A 13502-nucleotide genomic window follows, 5' to 3' on the forward strand; every position below is an offset into this window, starting at 1 on the left:
GGAGAACCATACATTAGCTACCCCCAACAGTGCAACTTTTCACATACTATGTTTTGCGCTTGCTTAATTGCTGTTGCAAAATATTCTTCTGTGATTATTTTACATTTTCATGTACTTCTCTGCTTTTTCTGTAGTAAATATTACATGGATGCCAAAGTAGCCAACATCAATTGGTACAAAGACAGGATTTCAGAGAAAGGGCCCACTCTGTTTTCACAAACTCTGAATTTAACAATGTTCAAGAGTAAGCAAACATCTCTAGTCAACAATAATTAAACCAAGTTTATGTTGAGTGTTCAGAAATCACTTAACATTTAGGAGTAAGTTCACAGCTGGCTGGCAGTCTTCCAAGTTGCAAATCTCTTTTGAGCCTTGTTAATGACATCAATCTAATCTAGATTAATGGAGTACTTAACTCTTTCCAAACATTACAGTGCCAAAACTATTTCAACACCAAAAGCTTCTGGGGCAGGGGAAGAGGGAAAGTAATTTTATAAGAGAAAATGAATGCACCCCAAGAGTGTCCTACCACACCACTCTTGTAGCTAATTTGAATGTCACTTTACCAGGCAATTCATACGAATATTTTAAGAAGGCAGCATTGTTTTCTTTTAGTAGGTTGATCTTTTCAGAGTTAAAATGTTACAAGAGCTAGTTTTTGTAGCTTTAGTGTTACATTTGCCACTACAAAGGAAGATTGAGACTGTGTAACCTTCCCATGAGAAGTCTTACTAGCCTGTTTGAAAATGTCCAATGTCTTTGTACAATCTCACCTGCCAAAGCAAAGTTAGTGTCTCATATTAAAGAACTACACTCCATGATCACACCATAGTATTTGCTGTTTAAGGTGCCCTGCACTGAATTCAGGTACCTTTTAAACCAGTAGATTTCATCAGGATCTGCAATTCCATTTTCTCTGAGCTTCATCACCATAAGAGCACTCTTCCTGATAGCTTCTTCATAGCGCTGGCTGCGGGAAAGGAAATTTACATCCTCATGCTTGAAGTCTGGGTCATTTATGGCAAGTGCTTCTGTAGAGAGCACGAAAGGACAGAAGAAATGTTCAGAATTCATTCTTTAAACAAATTCTTCATCAAATCAGTGGACAGAAGACAACACCGTATTAATTATGGATAAACTGTTGCTGCAATCTCAAGAATGAGATTTTTATTTATTTTATTTATTTTTATTTTATTTATAAAATTTGTATGATGTCCAATTACTTGCATCTCTGGACGACTTACAACATAAATAAATGTTAGGAGAAACAGCTCTGAAACAGCACACTGAAAGTGTTCCTTTTCCAATTACAGAGATATGATATGTTGGATTCACCATGGCTACTATCAACAGGTAGTATTTGTCATATTAACATGAAGACTATCAATCATGCACATGTCAGTGTGGGTTCAACATAGTCATTCATATTCATTTGCATTGCGTTCAGTATATTCAGAACTTGGCATAAAGGCAATGCACCAGTGTGGCATCATGAAATAGTCTTCACTGTCCGAACAATTCATAGCTAGCTGGAGAGAGAACATCTTCTCTAATGCACCATGTTAATTTGAAATAACTTCCAGGTTCCCCATTCACAAATCACAGTTCCATGTAGTGGTTAAAAGAATGAGCTGCAAGCCAGAAGAACTGTGATTGCGATCTTACATGAATAAATTAAGTTGTCCAAAACCCAATAATGTCAACATGAATAGCTGACAACATTTAGTTAATTAGTTTGTTAGATTAATCCTTGTTAGGAGCAATCCGATGGCCCCTGGCCAATGTCTGAAGAGCCACAGGGTATATAAGATTCCCAGCTCGGAGGACGGAAATTGCACCATAAGCTTTGAGCTGGGAATTGGAGCTCCCTCTCCCCCCACCCCACGGCCAGCATGGAATAACTATGTCAGGTGTATCTTTGAGCCCAGGAGCACAACCCTGAAGAAAGGCAAAAAGGGGGTGGAGGGGTTGGTGGATGGGGAGGAGATTGCAGAGGGCAGGATATGAGCTATCCCAAGGCCTTTCCAGCTTCAGCAACACTTAAAGGAGGCAACAGACCAACATATGCAAGAACTTTGAAAAACTATGTATGACAGGAATCTTTTTAGAACGGGCAAGCCCCCCTCTCTACCATGCTAGATGAGGAAATCCCTCCTTTTTAAAATTAGCTTAATGTAATATATGTGAACACAGAACAAGGACACACACCCCGCCCAGCAATGACTTTCTATACGCAAAGTTATCCGTTTTCATCAGATTGTAAGAGTTTTTAAAAGGGAGAGAGAAGGCACTGAAACCATCACATGACCTGTAGAACCCGGTTTTACTGTCTGCAATCTCGCATCATCATCATTATTTTAAGACGATGACCATGCATGACATGCCGATTACAACGTTCAGGCTGCTTTTCCTCACTTGCTCTCATCCCTTTCTCTCAACCTGCTTTTTCGTAACGGCTTGCTTGATGAAGAGATTTCGGAACCTTGCATATTGTTTTGCAATCTTTTGATGGGTGCAATAAACTATAATATTATCACCCTAAGCATGGATTTTGGAGTTCCTAATTTGTAGGTGGAATCATACAATCATAGTCAGGTTCCTATGGAGCTTCACCGCCTTTTAGCCACTACTCCCACCCACTAACCCAAGCAGCTCTCACCGATCTCCCTGCGGCGCTGGGTCCGCTCGGCACCCCCGTCCAAGAGGTGAGTGAGAAGCTCTGTGTTGAAAGAAGCCGCCTCCCGCTCCTTGCGTAGATCTGGGTTCATGTCGGTGGCCATGGCCGGGCGCACAGCTGCTTTGACGGCAAGAGAAGGAACCGGTTGCGGGAAAAGCAAAAAACGGATGAGACACTCGCGAAAAGCTTCCGGACGAGCGAGGAATAACCCCTCCCCGCCCACTCGCCCGCCACGTGACGCAGGCGGGTTCCCTCGGCAAGTGTCCAATAGGAAGCCTCTTTCTGCCCACGTGGTACCAGAGGAGTAGCTACACCGGCATGCGTGCCCACTAAGGGGAGAGACGCGCGCGCATTGGCTGGGGCGCTGTGAAACTGGCTTTGCTAGTAGGGAAGGGAGGGGCGACCGGGGCGGGGAGAGGGGGAGGGGACGCGGAGGCGGTAGGGAGATAAGGGGAGCGTGTCCCGCAGTTTCCTCACGTACGCCCAATTAGCTGGGGCTATTAATGGCTAGAAAAGCGCTAGGCTTTCATGAAGTGCCACAAGACTCTTCGCTGTTTTTGTGGCATTAGAGCTTTTGCTTTTACCGCATTTTGCTCTTCGTTTCGTGGCTAGGTGACGTGATGACGAATATGCATATTAACTTGTACCTCTAAACTCGTTTCAAACTTTGGGATGTGGGATGACTTATGTATGGAGAGTTCCTGCATTTGCAAGGTCATTAAGACCTTTGATACGTAAGCGAATGCAGGTTACTTTTATTTTGTTTCCTATATTCAAATAGGTGTAGCGTGCTTTTCCATCACAATGTAGCCTTCAAGGCTAGACTTCACCACCTATTCCTGCACTTCACTTCTTTCCTAATTTTCTAAGTATATTTCATAATCTTTGAAGAGTGAAGAACACCCCCTTAAAGGTTTGCTTTAATTTTTGTAGAATCTAGAAATTACATAAGATGCTTCCAGCTGCTGGAATATACCACTTTCCTTGGGAAATAAACTCGGCATCGGTCTCGGAGGGGAAGACCCTGAGAACATTTGGCAGGTCAGTAGGAGCATTTTCTGAGCAGATGCAGGCTTAAGTTCAAACAGCTGCACTCCAGAGTATGTGGCACAGGCCTCATAATTCTTGATGCAATGTGCTAAGAACTCTGAAAATATTGTACATACTGTATTTGAGATTTTTTAAAATTTATTTCAGGCTGCAGTCCTATGATATGGTCAGCTCCCAAGCCATATTAACAAGTCAGCATGCTTCAGTTCAGCACTGTATAAGGGTTTGCACCAAGTTCGTGGAACCATTCCAAGCCCAACTTGGGTCTCTGTACGTTGCTTTGGGGGAAGCTGAATTTGAAGAGGGTAAGAATGTCTTTTCTTTTATATTCCAAGGTGCTGAGAGGAGTTTAACCATGGGAATAGGTGTCATGAGCCAAGAATAGGTGTTCTTTCCTTCGCACATTCAAGAGCCATACCAGCTCCATCTGTTTCTGAGAAACTCCCATGTTCTAAGCTGCCTCTTAATAACTGTACATTTTGGTTATTCTCAGAGGCCTGTCAGAGCACATGGGGAGTTTGGCCTCGAGCTAAGCACCTGCACTTCTCTCATCTCAACATCTGGAATTGGCCCACTTTCTGAGGGCACCTGTGCTCCTCTTCTTGAGTCCAGATCAGCATGCCCTGGGATTGCGTGCCAACAGCAACTACCTCTCTCAGTCTCAATTCTCTGAGCAGGAAAAATAACCCTTAAACCTGATTATATAAAACAGAAGCTGTAAGTTGACTGTATACACATATCAGAAGATCTGTGGGTTTCTCATGGATTTTGCAATGATAGACATTGCAATAGTAGTTAATATTGTATGGGAAGTACTAAAGGAGTGCTGTAAGCCGCCCCGAGGTTTCGGCAAGGGGCGGCATGGAAATGTTATAATAACAACAACAACAACAACAACAACCTTGGAAAGCAGGTAGAGTGAACAGATGGTCCCTGTTTTCATTCTCTGTCACTGGGGGCATAGCTGTAGTATGCAGTAGATACGGTTCCCATAGCTTGAATCTCTCACAATTCAGCCTGTGCTGCTCTCCTGATGAAATGACTGTTGGGATCAGTACTTTCTGTCTAGTCAACTTTCCCCCCCTTAGCATGGAATAATCTCAAGGAAATTGATGCCTTCTTTTTATAGTAGCATGTTCATGTGTCCCATTTGGAGCATGTTTGCATGAAAACTAAGATTGCATTCCTAACCAGAAACAAAGAGAGATGGCAGCTGCTGAATAAAACACAAAAAAGAGGTTTTAGATTAGGGCTGGGGAACATATAGCCCTCCAGAAATTCTTGGGCTGCATCTCCATTAGTTCTAGCCAGCATGGGCAATGGTGAAGGATAGTGGGAGTTGCAGTCTAGATATATCTAGAGAACTGTATGTTCCCATGTCTGCTTTAGGCCATAAGCCTAGCCCTAGCCATTCTTCAGGAGGTCTGCAAGAAGCCTTGCAATTCTGCAAAGAGAACTGGAGGAATCAAAGTTCTCCAGCAATTAGTAAGACACCTGATGATTGCCTTGTGGGGGAGGTCCTTTAGAAGACACCTTCACATATGGAGGGCACTTATGTTCAACTTATGTTGAACACACGGGAAAGAGTTTTGTTTTATGTTGCTCTCAAACTCTGGAATGCCCTTTCTTTGCTAGAGTTACAACTGTTCTCCCTGTATGCATTCAGGAAAGGATTCAAGAGGTCTCCTTTTAATCAGTTGAATTGTTATGGGTGTCTTAAGATTTTAATCTTTTAGGGTTCAGTATCCTATAAGTTGCATCCTGGATGATGTAAGCCCCTGAAATGAGGCTTACAGTCATCCAGTGCAGAGCAGGAGGTGATCTTTACCTTACTCCTGCCCTGCATCTTTGGCTAGACTAGTGTTATTTGTGTGTGTGGCTGGCTGACTGGTCTGTGTTATTTAAGAATATTTGTATATATACTCATACTTTTTTGCCTGTCTAGCTGAGGTTTTCAGAGGGGGCAGTGCTTCAAGTTCACTCATATCCCAATCTCTCCAACTGCCTCCCCTCCCATTAAAATCCCCCTTTTTCCCTTTTCCAGCGTATTCCGCAACTTGGGAGGGAAGCCGGTGCATTTCTTTCTGCACTGGCTGTATGGCATTGAAGGAGGGAAGTTAGTTCTTGCTGTCTTCAAAGTTGGACTGTGGAATTCAAAGTATCTGATGGCCCCTCCAACACTGCTTTGGTTGGTTAAAGAGGGCACTTTATATATTCAGTATACATTCAGTCAATCAAGGATGAAAGTTTTCCTATCCATACCCTGCTGACATCTTTTATAGTCCCAGAGAAAAATAAGATAGGTTTATTCAATATAAATATTATAGAAAACATTGTATAGTTCTGTTTAGAATAGCAGATAAAAAGTTCTAGAGAAAGTACATGCCCTTTAATTTATGCCTTGAGTGCTGGTCCCTCAATATAATATGACTAGTCAATGTTATATACAGTAGTGTTTCTTTATCACTTTACTCTGCCAGGGTGATATGTATATTGTAGGGGAGTTTGACACCACCTAGCCCAATTGGGTTATATGTTCTGAAGACATTCTTGTTTTGGATCCTAATTTTATAAGGTGCATTTCTTGATTGGTATCAATTAAATCTGAATGCCAACACCTTTTTGCACCAAATTACTGTGGTGATCTTTAAGTCTTCTCAGCTAATCCTTGGTCAAACTATTTCTTGGTTATTTATTAATTAAATACATCTTTATCCCACCCAATAGCCCAAAGAGTGGTTGCACTCTTAAGGTACAAGAACATATGGCATATCTTGATCTTCCCTTCTGTGTCTTCCTGTTTGGTATTAGAGAAACACTCAAGGTTTTGTGGGTGTAATTGCTCTAAAATTCATCCTAGTATGCAGATTAGAAAAACAAGGAAACAAGGAAAAGTTATAGCCTGGAAAATCATGTGTAAAGCTTGAGTTTCAAAACAAATGTCCTGTTTGATTCTAGGGCTGACCTTTCTGAAGCATATGACCTATGAAATAGTCATACCTTCTCCTTCCATCTCTCTCTACCTTACTGGTGCATTATGGTCATGTGAAATACTTTGTTCTAGCTTTCAGTGTGGAATGTGCTCCCTTCTCTGCTTTTCCCACTTCATTCACATTCCTGGCTAAGTTCCTTGGCTGAATTCTGGAACAAATGCATAAATTCAAAAGGAATGCAATGCATTGCTTTGCACAGATAAGCAGATCCTAGCAGGGAAAAGGGCAGAGATTGACTGGGGTATCCAGCATGTAGTCTACAGAACCACTTTCTGTTGGCTGAACAGTCAAGGCTGAGGAGGAGCCTCTGCTTTCTGTGCTATGGAAACAGAATTCTTGCAGCCCTAATTCATCATCAGAATTGTAGTTTCTGGTACTTGTATATTATTTTTACAGTAGGGACACTAGCAATGTGGTTTCCTTGGTGCATCCTGCTCATCGTCCTATGTTTGTCACAGTGGTAACATTGTGCATAGTTTGGAAAACCATTGGAAAGCAGGAACGGCCTCTGATGCTACCAGCATGTGATATTCTGCATTCATGCTCCTTAACGTGATGCACTCATGTCAAGCGATAGGAAATGGAGTCTGCCACTGAATCAAAAGTTTGGGCCCCCTTGGTGCCCCCCTGACATTTGTTGCGTCACCTAAATGGAATAGCATATATCAGATCTGGGGTAAGACAATTAGAACATGATCTGTCTGTTTAGAGTATTCTGCAGAATCAATTTGAAATATGTTCATTATATTTGCATTCAAGACTTTGCACTGGCCCATTATCAAATGCCCATGTCAAACTGCTCTGATACGATGTTTTCTAAGCATTTGTCAGCATATTTAGCATTAGGACAAGTTTTCTCTTACTCTATTTCAGGTTGCATTATAAAATAGAGATGAGTAGAATTTTGTAAGCTGCATTGGGTTCCTTGCAAGAAAGAAAAAGGATATAAATGTAATATAATAAAATAATTGATTATGGCAAAGCATTAAGAGATCCTTTGAAAAGTTAATACCTTTTGATTAATTTGATTTTTATATTTTATTTATATATATTTTATATTTACAGGTGAAGCAATGGTGTTAAAGGCCCGTGTGTTTACATGTGTCGAAGGAATGAATCTTCAATTGTTGGAGAAGGCCATTGAGGAACAAAGAAAATATTTCCAGGAAAGGAAGAAGAACCCGGAAGGGAGCAATTCTTAGTGTTGTGCTTTGGAGGGACTTAATCCATGCTATCCTGGATGTAGCCAGTTCCTCCTTTTCCTTTCTGCCCATCTGTCCTGTTTGCTGTATCATTTTGTAACAGTTTCTTGAAATGATAATGCCCTTTTTATAACCAGAACTTGTTTTTAAATATTCTTGTATTTTTATAGTAAAAATATGCACTGAAATGCACTTTTGTTTGTCCTCTCCCTTGACAGAGGTGAAAGCAGTCTCAAAGATATTTCTTTGCTCTAATGGCAGATACATCACCATTCAATCTTCTATTCAAGCAGGCTGTCCATTCAGGTTGCTACATGAGCCCTGGGTGAAAAAAGTTTGGCTTCCAGCATGCCTAGATTGGCTAGTTCTTAGGTTTGTATTGCGTTGTTCACACAAAAATTCCCCCTCTTGAATAGAGATGGTATTCTTGTTATGCCCCTGATGTTTCTGGAAGCTTTTCAGGCTGTCATTTGGAACCTAAATGGATTATTGAGCCAAAATGTAAAGGTAATGCCAAGTAAATACACAGTGCATAGTACACAATACACATGTCAGAAAACCCACATATCTGATGCTCCTTCTTAACAGAACCATGCAACATGGCAGAACTGAAACAACAGCTTTATTTTTTTAATTTTCAGAACAACACCTCTAATTTATTGGGAAGGCTAAGGAGAAGCTCCTTTGGCAAAACATTGTATCTTTTAATTTTTTCTTAAATTGTAGAAGTCCTGAGGTCCCTACTATGTTTCAGTCTCGCATACTTGCTACAATCAAATTATCAAACTATGACAGAGTTTACTGAAGTTCTTCTTGTGATTTAATCTTAGTTTTCAAGAGTACCTTATGAGATTTGAGGTGTTTGTCCTATTTTGAATTCATAGCTAAAGCTGAGAAACTTGAGTGCAATTTGTGCCCAGAACATTTTCCTAACTTTTAGTATTCAGCCAGGAAGTCCTTTGGGTTTACTTTCCTTTGAAGGCAGATAATTGCCATTCATGCACTGTTTCTTTCCTGGGTTTGTCAAACATACCAGATTTTACCTATAAGGTCTATCATTGCTTTCAGCTCCTGAGCTACATTGAATGCAAAGCCATCCAATCTACTGCAATTTCCATAGCACCATCTTTGTGCCCAAATTCTGCAAATGCTAATTTTACTCAATCTCTTCCATAGAATCAGAGTGACAATATCAGAAGTGATCTTAAGAGAATACAGGGAGGCATCCAAACAAAGTGCTATACTAGTAGAGGCCTCAGGCATCCTCTCATTGAAGCAGGAATGCTGCAGTCACAACAAAGAGCTTAAACTTAGTAGCCTAAATAACTGTATCCACACAGCAGTCTGTTTCTGCAGGAGCCAACCCATATCTATGGGAAGTCCACAAGCAGGACACGAGTGCAATAGCATGGTTCTGTTCATGTTCCCCAGCAACCAGTATAAATAGCCATTTTGCCTCTGAAACTGGCTAGGTAACATCTTGCCATCAAGGCTAGTAGCTGCTCATGGCCATATTCTCCATAAAACTGGCTAAAGTGGCCATCAAACATCATGCATTAAATTCCATATACTGAGTATATGCTGTGTGAAAATGGTTCTGTTCTGAATCTCTCACTAATCAGCTTCATTAGATGATCCCAGGTTCTAGTACTACAAAAGAAAAAGTTTCATTAGCTACTTCCTGTTCAACATGCACAACTTTGTATACCTCTGTTTTGTTTCCCCAGCCTGGCTTGCTTTTTCTCTACAGAGCCCCAAACATTGTAACTTTCCTTTTTAGCAGAGTTGTTCCAGTCTCCTGATCAATTTGGATGACCCTTTATGCTCTCCTCTCAGCTCTACAATTCCCTAAGATCAAGAAACATATCATTAATCCCATCTGAACTTTGTCTGTTGTTAAATTTCATGGGACTGGTCCTCGTTATCTACATATGAAATAAACTTGCCAGGGCAAGGAGCAAAAGCTCCTTGGTGGTAGTGTACTAGTGAGGCAGCCTGATGTAATACTCTTTTGGGAGACTGATAAGACACATACTTACTTAAAAGACTACTATAATGCAGTCTTCTGGTATAATCCTATTATTGATTTTGAGGTCATCAACTAAGGAGATATCACATACCTTATTTTGCTTGTTAGTCTTATTTCACATGCATTCATTATACAATGTCCCATGTTGAATCAGTCTTTGATGCCAGCAGTTCTTTAGCAGAGTGTTAACAATGAAATTACATACAGATCATTTGGGAGTAGCTACTAACCAAACATGCTATTTACAGGTTCTATACATGGATTAATGCTTGCCAGGTTTCATTTTATAGCCTCCATAGTCCTTGATGGTCAACCAGTAAGAGCACCTTGTTGCACTGTTCTCATTGTGGTTCAAATGAGGTTAAGGGCCTCCCTTGCTCTTTGATTAATAGTTCTCTAAAGCAAGCCATCAGGGGAAAATATCTTGTTGGCTTGCTACTGCCAAAGATAGATTTCTCATTCTATAATGACATGAAAATTTTGAGAAGTGTAGCTGCTTTCCTAATGACATTAGTAAAGTACACACAAGACATAAGGCAGATAATATAGGCTGTATCAGAGAAAATTGTACAATATTTAATTACAGGCCTTCTATGTTTTACCTTGGTTTCCTTAATGGACATCTTGATAAAACTTGGAAATCAGTAAAGGGTTTTTAACCTTAACTGTAGTGTGCCTACTCTGAATTATTAGTCATTTTCTTTCATCTATGTTTAACTTGGTGGTTTTTAACTTTTGTAATATTCTGCATATATTATATTTTTCTGTTATTGTGTGATGACTTAGGGTTATAAATGATAAAAATGAACCATGTGTAAATTAAAGTATATGTACACCTATATGTTGGAAAGGCATTTTTTTTCCAAATTGCTATTTTGAATTATCAAAAGTAATCAAATTATTTTCTCTGTGGCATGACTTCGACCACAATGTTCACTATAGTGCTGGAGGTAAGAGCATAAAATATATACCATCTCTCCTGCATTAATAAATGTTCTTGAAATTGTGGATTTTACATACCACCCCTCGTTTAAAGTGCAACTTGTTTGCTTAAGCATACTAAAGCTAATATGTGCAGTTTATTTATTAATAAATTGCTTTAATTTGGATGAGTAGGATGAGAACAAAGTTACTTATTTTCAATGCTATCTAATGCATGTGTACTACCTGCATACCTGACTATAGAGCTTATACCCTCAGGAATGGCTGCATCTCATTTTCCCTTTTAATTTTTATGTGACTACCACTGCTACCAGAACTACAGAACTTGTCTCCTTGGAGACCATGAGAGTCTCAGAAAAACTATAGTCCATGAACAGCTGAAGAGAAACTAAATCAGTTTTAATGATTTTGATTATTTACCCATACATATAATTACAAGCAGACCCAGAACCTACTCCGCATGTATTGCTTCATCTGAAGTCCAACATTTTTTCAGCTTTCAGGAAAGCAGGCATTTAAGATATATTAGTTAAAGATAAATGCTACAAAATCTGGTTATCTGTGTGCTTTTTTTTATTGTACATACTATACTTGGTGGTGATGAATTTTAATGTTACCCTCTACTGGTAGGAATTGGGAGGTGAATTTTGACTCCGTGGGGACCCAGTAGTTTGGCAGAAAGGAACGATATGGAGGCGAATGGAAGACTGGATCAGCACGCAGGAAGTCTTGTGAGAATCTGGGAGCTTAACTTTACACTTAAATGGCTGGTTTGGCAAACTGTGATTCATCGGAAATATGAGGTGTCTTAGGAGCTAGTGTTCAGGCTCTCTTTAGCTGGGGCCTGGGCCTGAGGCCTACTGAAGTTAAGTGGCATTCAGTAAGCCTTTTAAGAGTACTGCACCAGACAGAGGATGACTCTTATTCAGAACATTCCTAGTCCTGTACCCACAATTACAGAACCAAGCACATGGGTTAGAATGATACCCTGTTTTTTGGAATCTTAGATTTGGCACCCCATTTTCTTTTTATTCGAGTCCAGAGTTCTCTTTCCTGAAATCTCACAAACAAAGACCCGAAGACATTCAGCTTTGCAGGGCCTCACCTCAGCCAGCCTTCACAACCTCTTGTGGCTAGACATCTCATTTAAATAAGGCTTCTATGAAGAAGTGTCCTCTTTTGTCTCCCAAATCTATTGCCAATCAGCTAGATGGTGACCTCAAGTTCATGTATTATGGGAGAGGAATAGAAAAATACACTCCTACACAGCATTAGTGTATGAGGGCAGTGCTGAATGTGCAAATTGGGAGGTGAATGAACAGTGCAGAGAATCAGTATGTTGTACAAGTGGCCACCAGTGTTTACCTATGGGTAGCCTGGGTGGGAGAGTCACATCTTTACTTGGCTATGAAACTCATTGTGTCACTCTGTGTGAGTCACTGCCTTTCAGAGTCATTTGCTTCACAGGACTCTCTTGAGATTAAAATGTTGCTCTGAACATCTTGGAGAAAGGGTGGGATTCCAGTAAGACTACCTCTATCTGTTATGTGGGGATGGAAACATGCCCAAATTTACCATAGGTGCAGTAATGCAATCATCAATGCTGGGGACTGGCTTGTAGCACCCTTTCCCACAGCTGTGCCCTTCTGTTGGATGATGGGGTCATGTATGTCCTGTGGCTCTACTAGGCCTCCTAATCTAACCTGTCAATTCAATTGCTAACCTTGTAACACCAGGGCTGAAGCACAATTTAAATTCTAATCCGGTTGGCTACTGTACATGAACAGAGTTTCAACTCTTACCTTGTCCTTTCCTTCAAGCAGTAAACTACTTCAGGCTGTCTGGGATCATATGCTGGGGTGCATATGCGAAGGCAGCATTAAATGTTGCAGTAATTAGGAGGACCAGTTTGTTTACTAAAGTAGATTACAGTGTAAAAGAAGAAGGGGTAGCCCATTTGAAAATAGGTTACTAAAAATATTATTACATTTAAATAATACTTATGCACATCTGGGTAAGAGTGCTTCTATTTCTCAAAGCCTTGAGGATGGAAGAATGGTGGCATGCAATGGTATGGGGTACAGAAGTGGCACTAATATTCTGAGTAACTGTTATAGCAACAAGTCAGAAGACAAAGAATGGACACATTCCAGGATGTATTCCAGAAGGTGGAGAAGATTGGAGAGGGCACCTATGGAGTAGTATATAAGGCCAGAAACAAGCAGACAGGACAGTTAGTTGCTCTGAAGAAGATCCGTCTGGATTCGTAAGTATATGGATTGCCCTTTATGCCTAGTTAACAGATATTCTCCTGAATGTGTTATTCTCAGAAATTATGAAATGGTTCTCAAATAGTATTTGTATTGAATTGCAGTTTAAGCCACTGCACCCCCTGCATCCCTGAATTGCTCATGCGTGTTTCAAATCCCATAAGTTTGCCTGTAACATGTTTAGGATGTGAGAAACACAGATTTTTTTCACCTCTTAATCATGCTAGAAAGCCATGGGTAGAGTTTGTTCACATATGATTGTATTCCTAAAAGCAGGAGTGGGCAATATTTATCCCTCCAGTTGTTTTGGCCAACAACTCTCATCATTCAACACCATTG

At 40.4% G+C, this 13502-nt stretch overlaps 3 protein-coding genes across 10 annotated transcripts in view; 2 read left to right on the forward strand and 1 right to left on the reverse strand.

The window, feature by feature from the left end:
• Positions 1 to 2876, reverse strand: part of ACOX1 (acyl-CoA oxidase 1) — a 40955-nt gene extending 38079 nt beyond the window's left edge. Inside the window, exons 1-2 of one of the 3 annotated variants that reach the window (XM_044453640.1) lie at positions 2660 to 2876; positions 872 to 1031 (exon numbers count right to left, since the gene is read on the reverse strand). In XM_044453640.1, the coding sequence (XP_044309575.1) occupies positions 872 to 1031; positions 2660 to 2780 (281 nt within the window). In that variant the 5' untranslated portion in view covers positions 2781 to 2876. Of the gene's footprint in view, positions 1 to 871; positions 1032 to 2659 lie in introns of those variants that run through there. The other 2 variants (XM_044453639.1, XM_044453642.1) reach the window with 2 other exon arrangements.
• A 166-nt stretch (positions 2877 to 3042) lies between these two features.
• Positions 3043 to 8114, forward strand: TEN1 (TEN1 subunit of CST complex). 6 transcript variants are annotated; one of them, XM_044454049.1, is made up of 4 exons: positions 3043 to 3061; positions 3611 to 3718; positions 3875 to 4032; positions 7786 to 8114. In XM_044454049.1, the coding sequence occupies exons 2-4, from the start codon at positions 3630 to 3632 to the stop codon at positions 7920 to 7922; spliced, it is 384 nt and encodes a 127-aa protein (XP_044309984.1). In that variant the 5' UTR covers positions 3043 to 3061; positions 3611 to 3629; the 3' UTR covers positions 7923 to 8114. The 6 variants fall into 6 exon arrangements, with proteins under 6 accessions (XP_044309984.1, XP_044309983.1, XP_044309982.1 ...); XM_044454048.1 differs by lacking the exon at positions 3043 to 3061 and adding an exon at positions 3109 to 3154; XM_044454047.1 differs by lacking the exon at positions 3043 to 3061 and adding an exon at positions 3161 to 3289.
• A 3468-nt stretch (positions 8115 to 11582) lies between these two features.
• The window catches only part of CDK3 (cyclin dependent kinase 3), a 13374-nt gene continuing 11454 nt past the window's right edge, over positions 11583 to 13502 (forward strand). Inside the window, exons 1-2 of the mRNA XM_044453792.1 lie at positions 11583 to 11612; positions 13011 to 13159. Of these exons, the coding sequence (XP_044309727.1) occupies positions 11583 to 11612; positions 13011 to 13159 (179 nt within the window). The remainder of the gene's footprint in view (positions 11613 to 13010; positions 13160 to 13502) is intronic.

Source organism: Varanus komodoensis, unplaced genomic scaffold, assembly GCF_004798865.1.
Source record: "Varanus komodoensis strain SLA01 unplaced genomic scaffold, ASM479886v1 scaffold7_1, whole genome shotgun sequence".
Classification (NCBI taxonomy): Eukaryota; Metazoa; Chordata; class Lepidosauria; order Squamata; family Varanidae; genus Varanus; species Varanus komodoensis.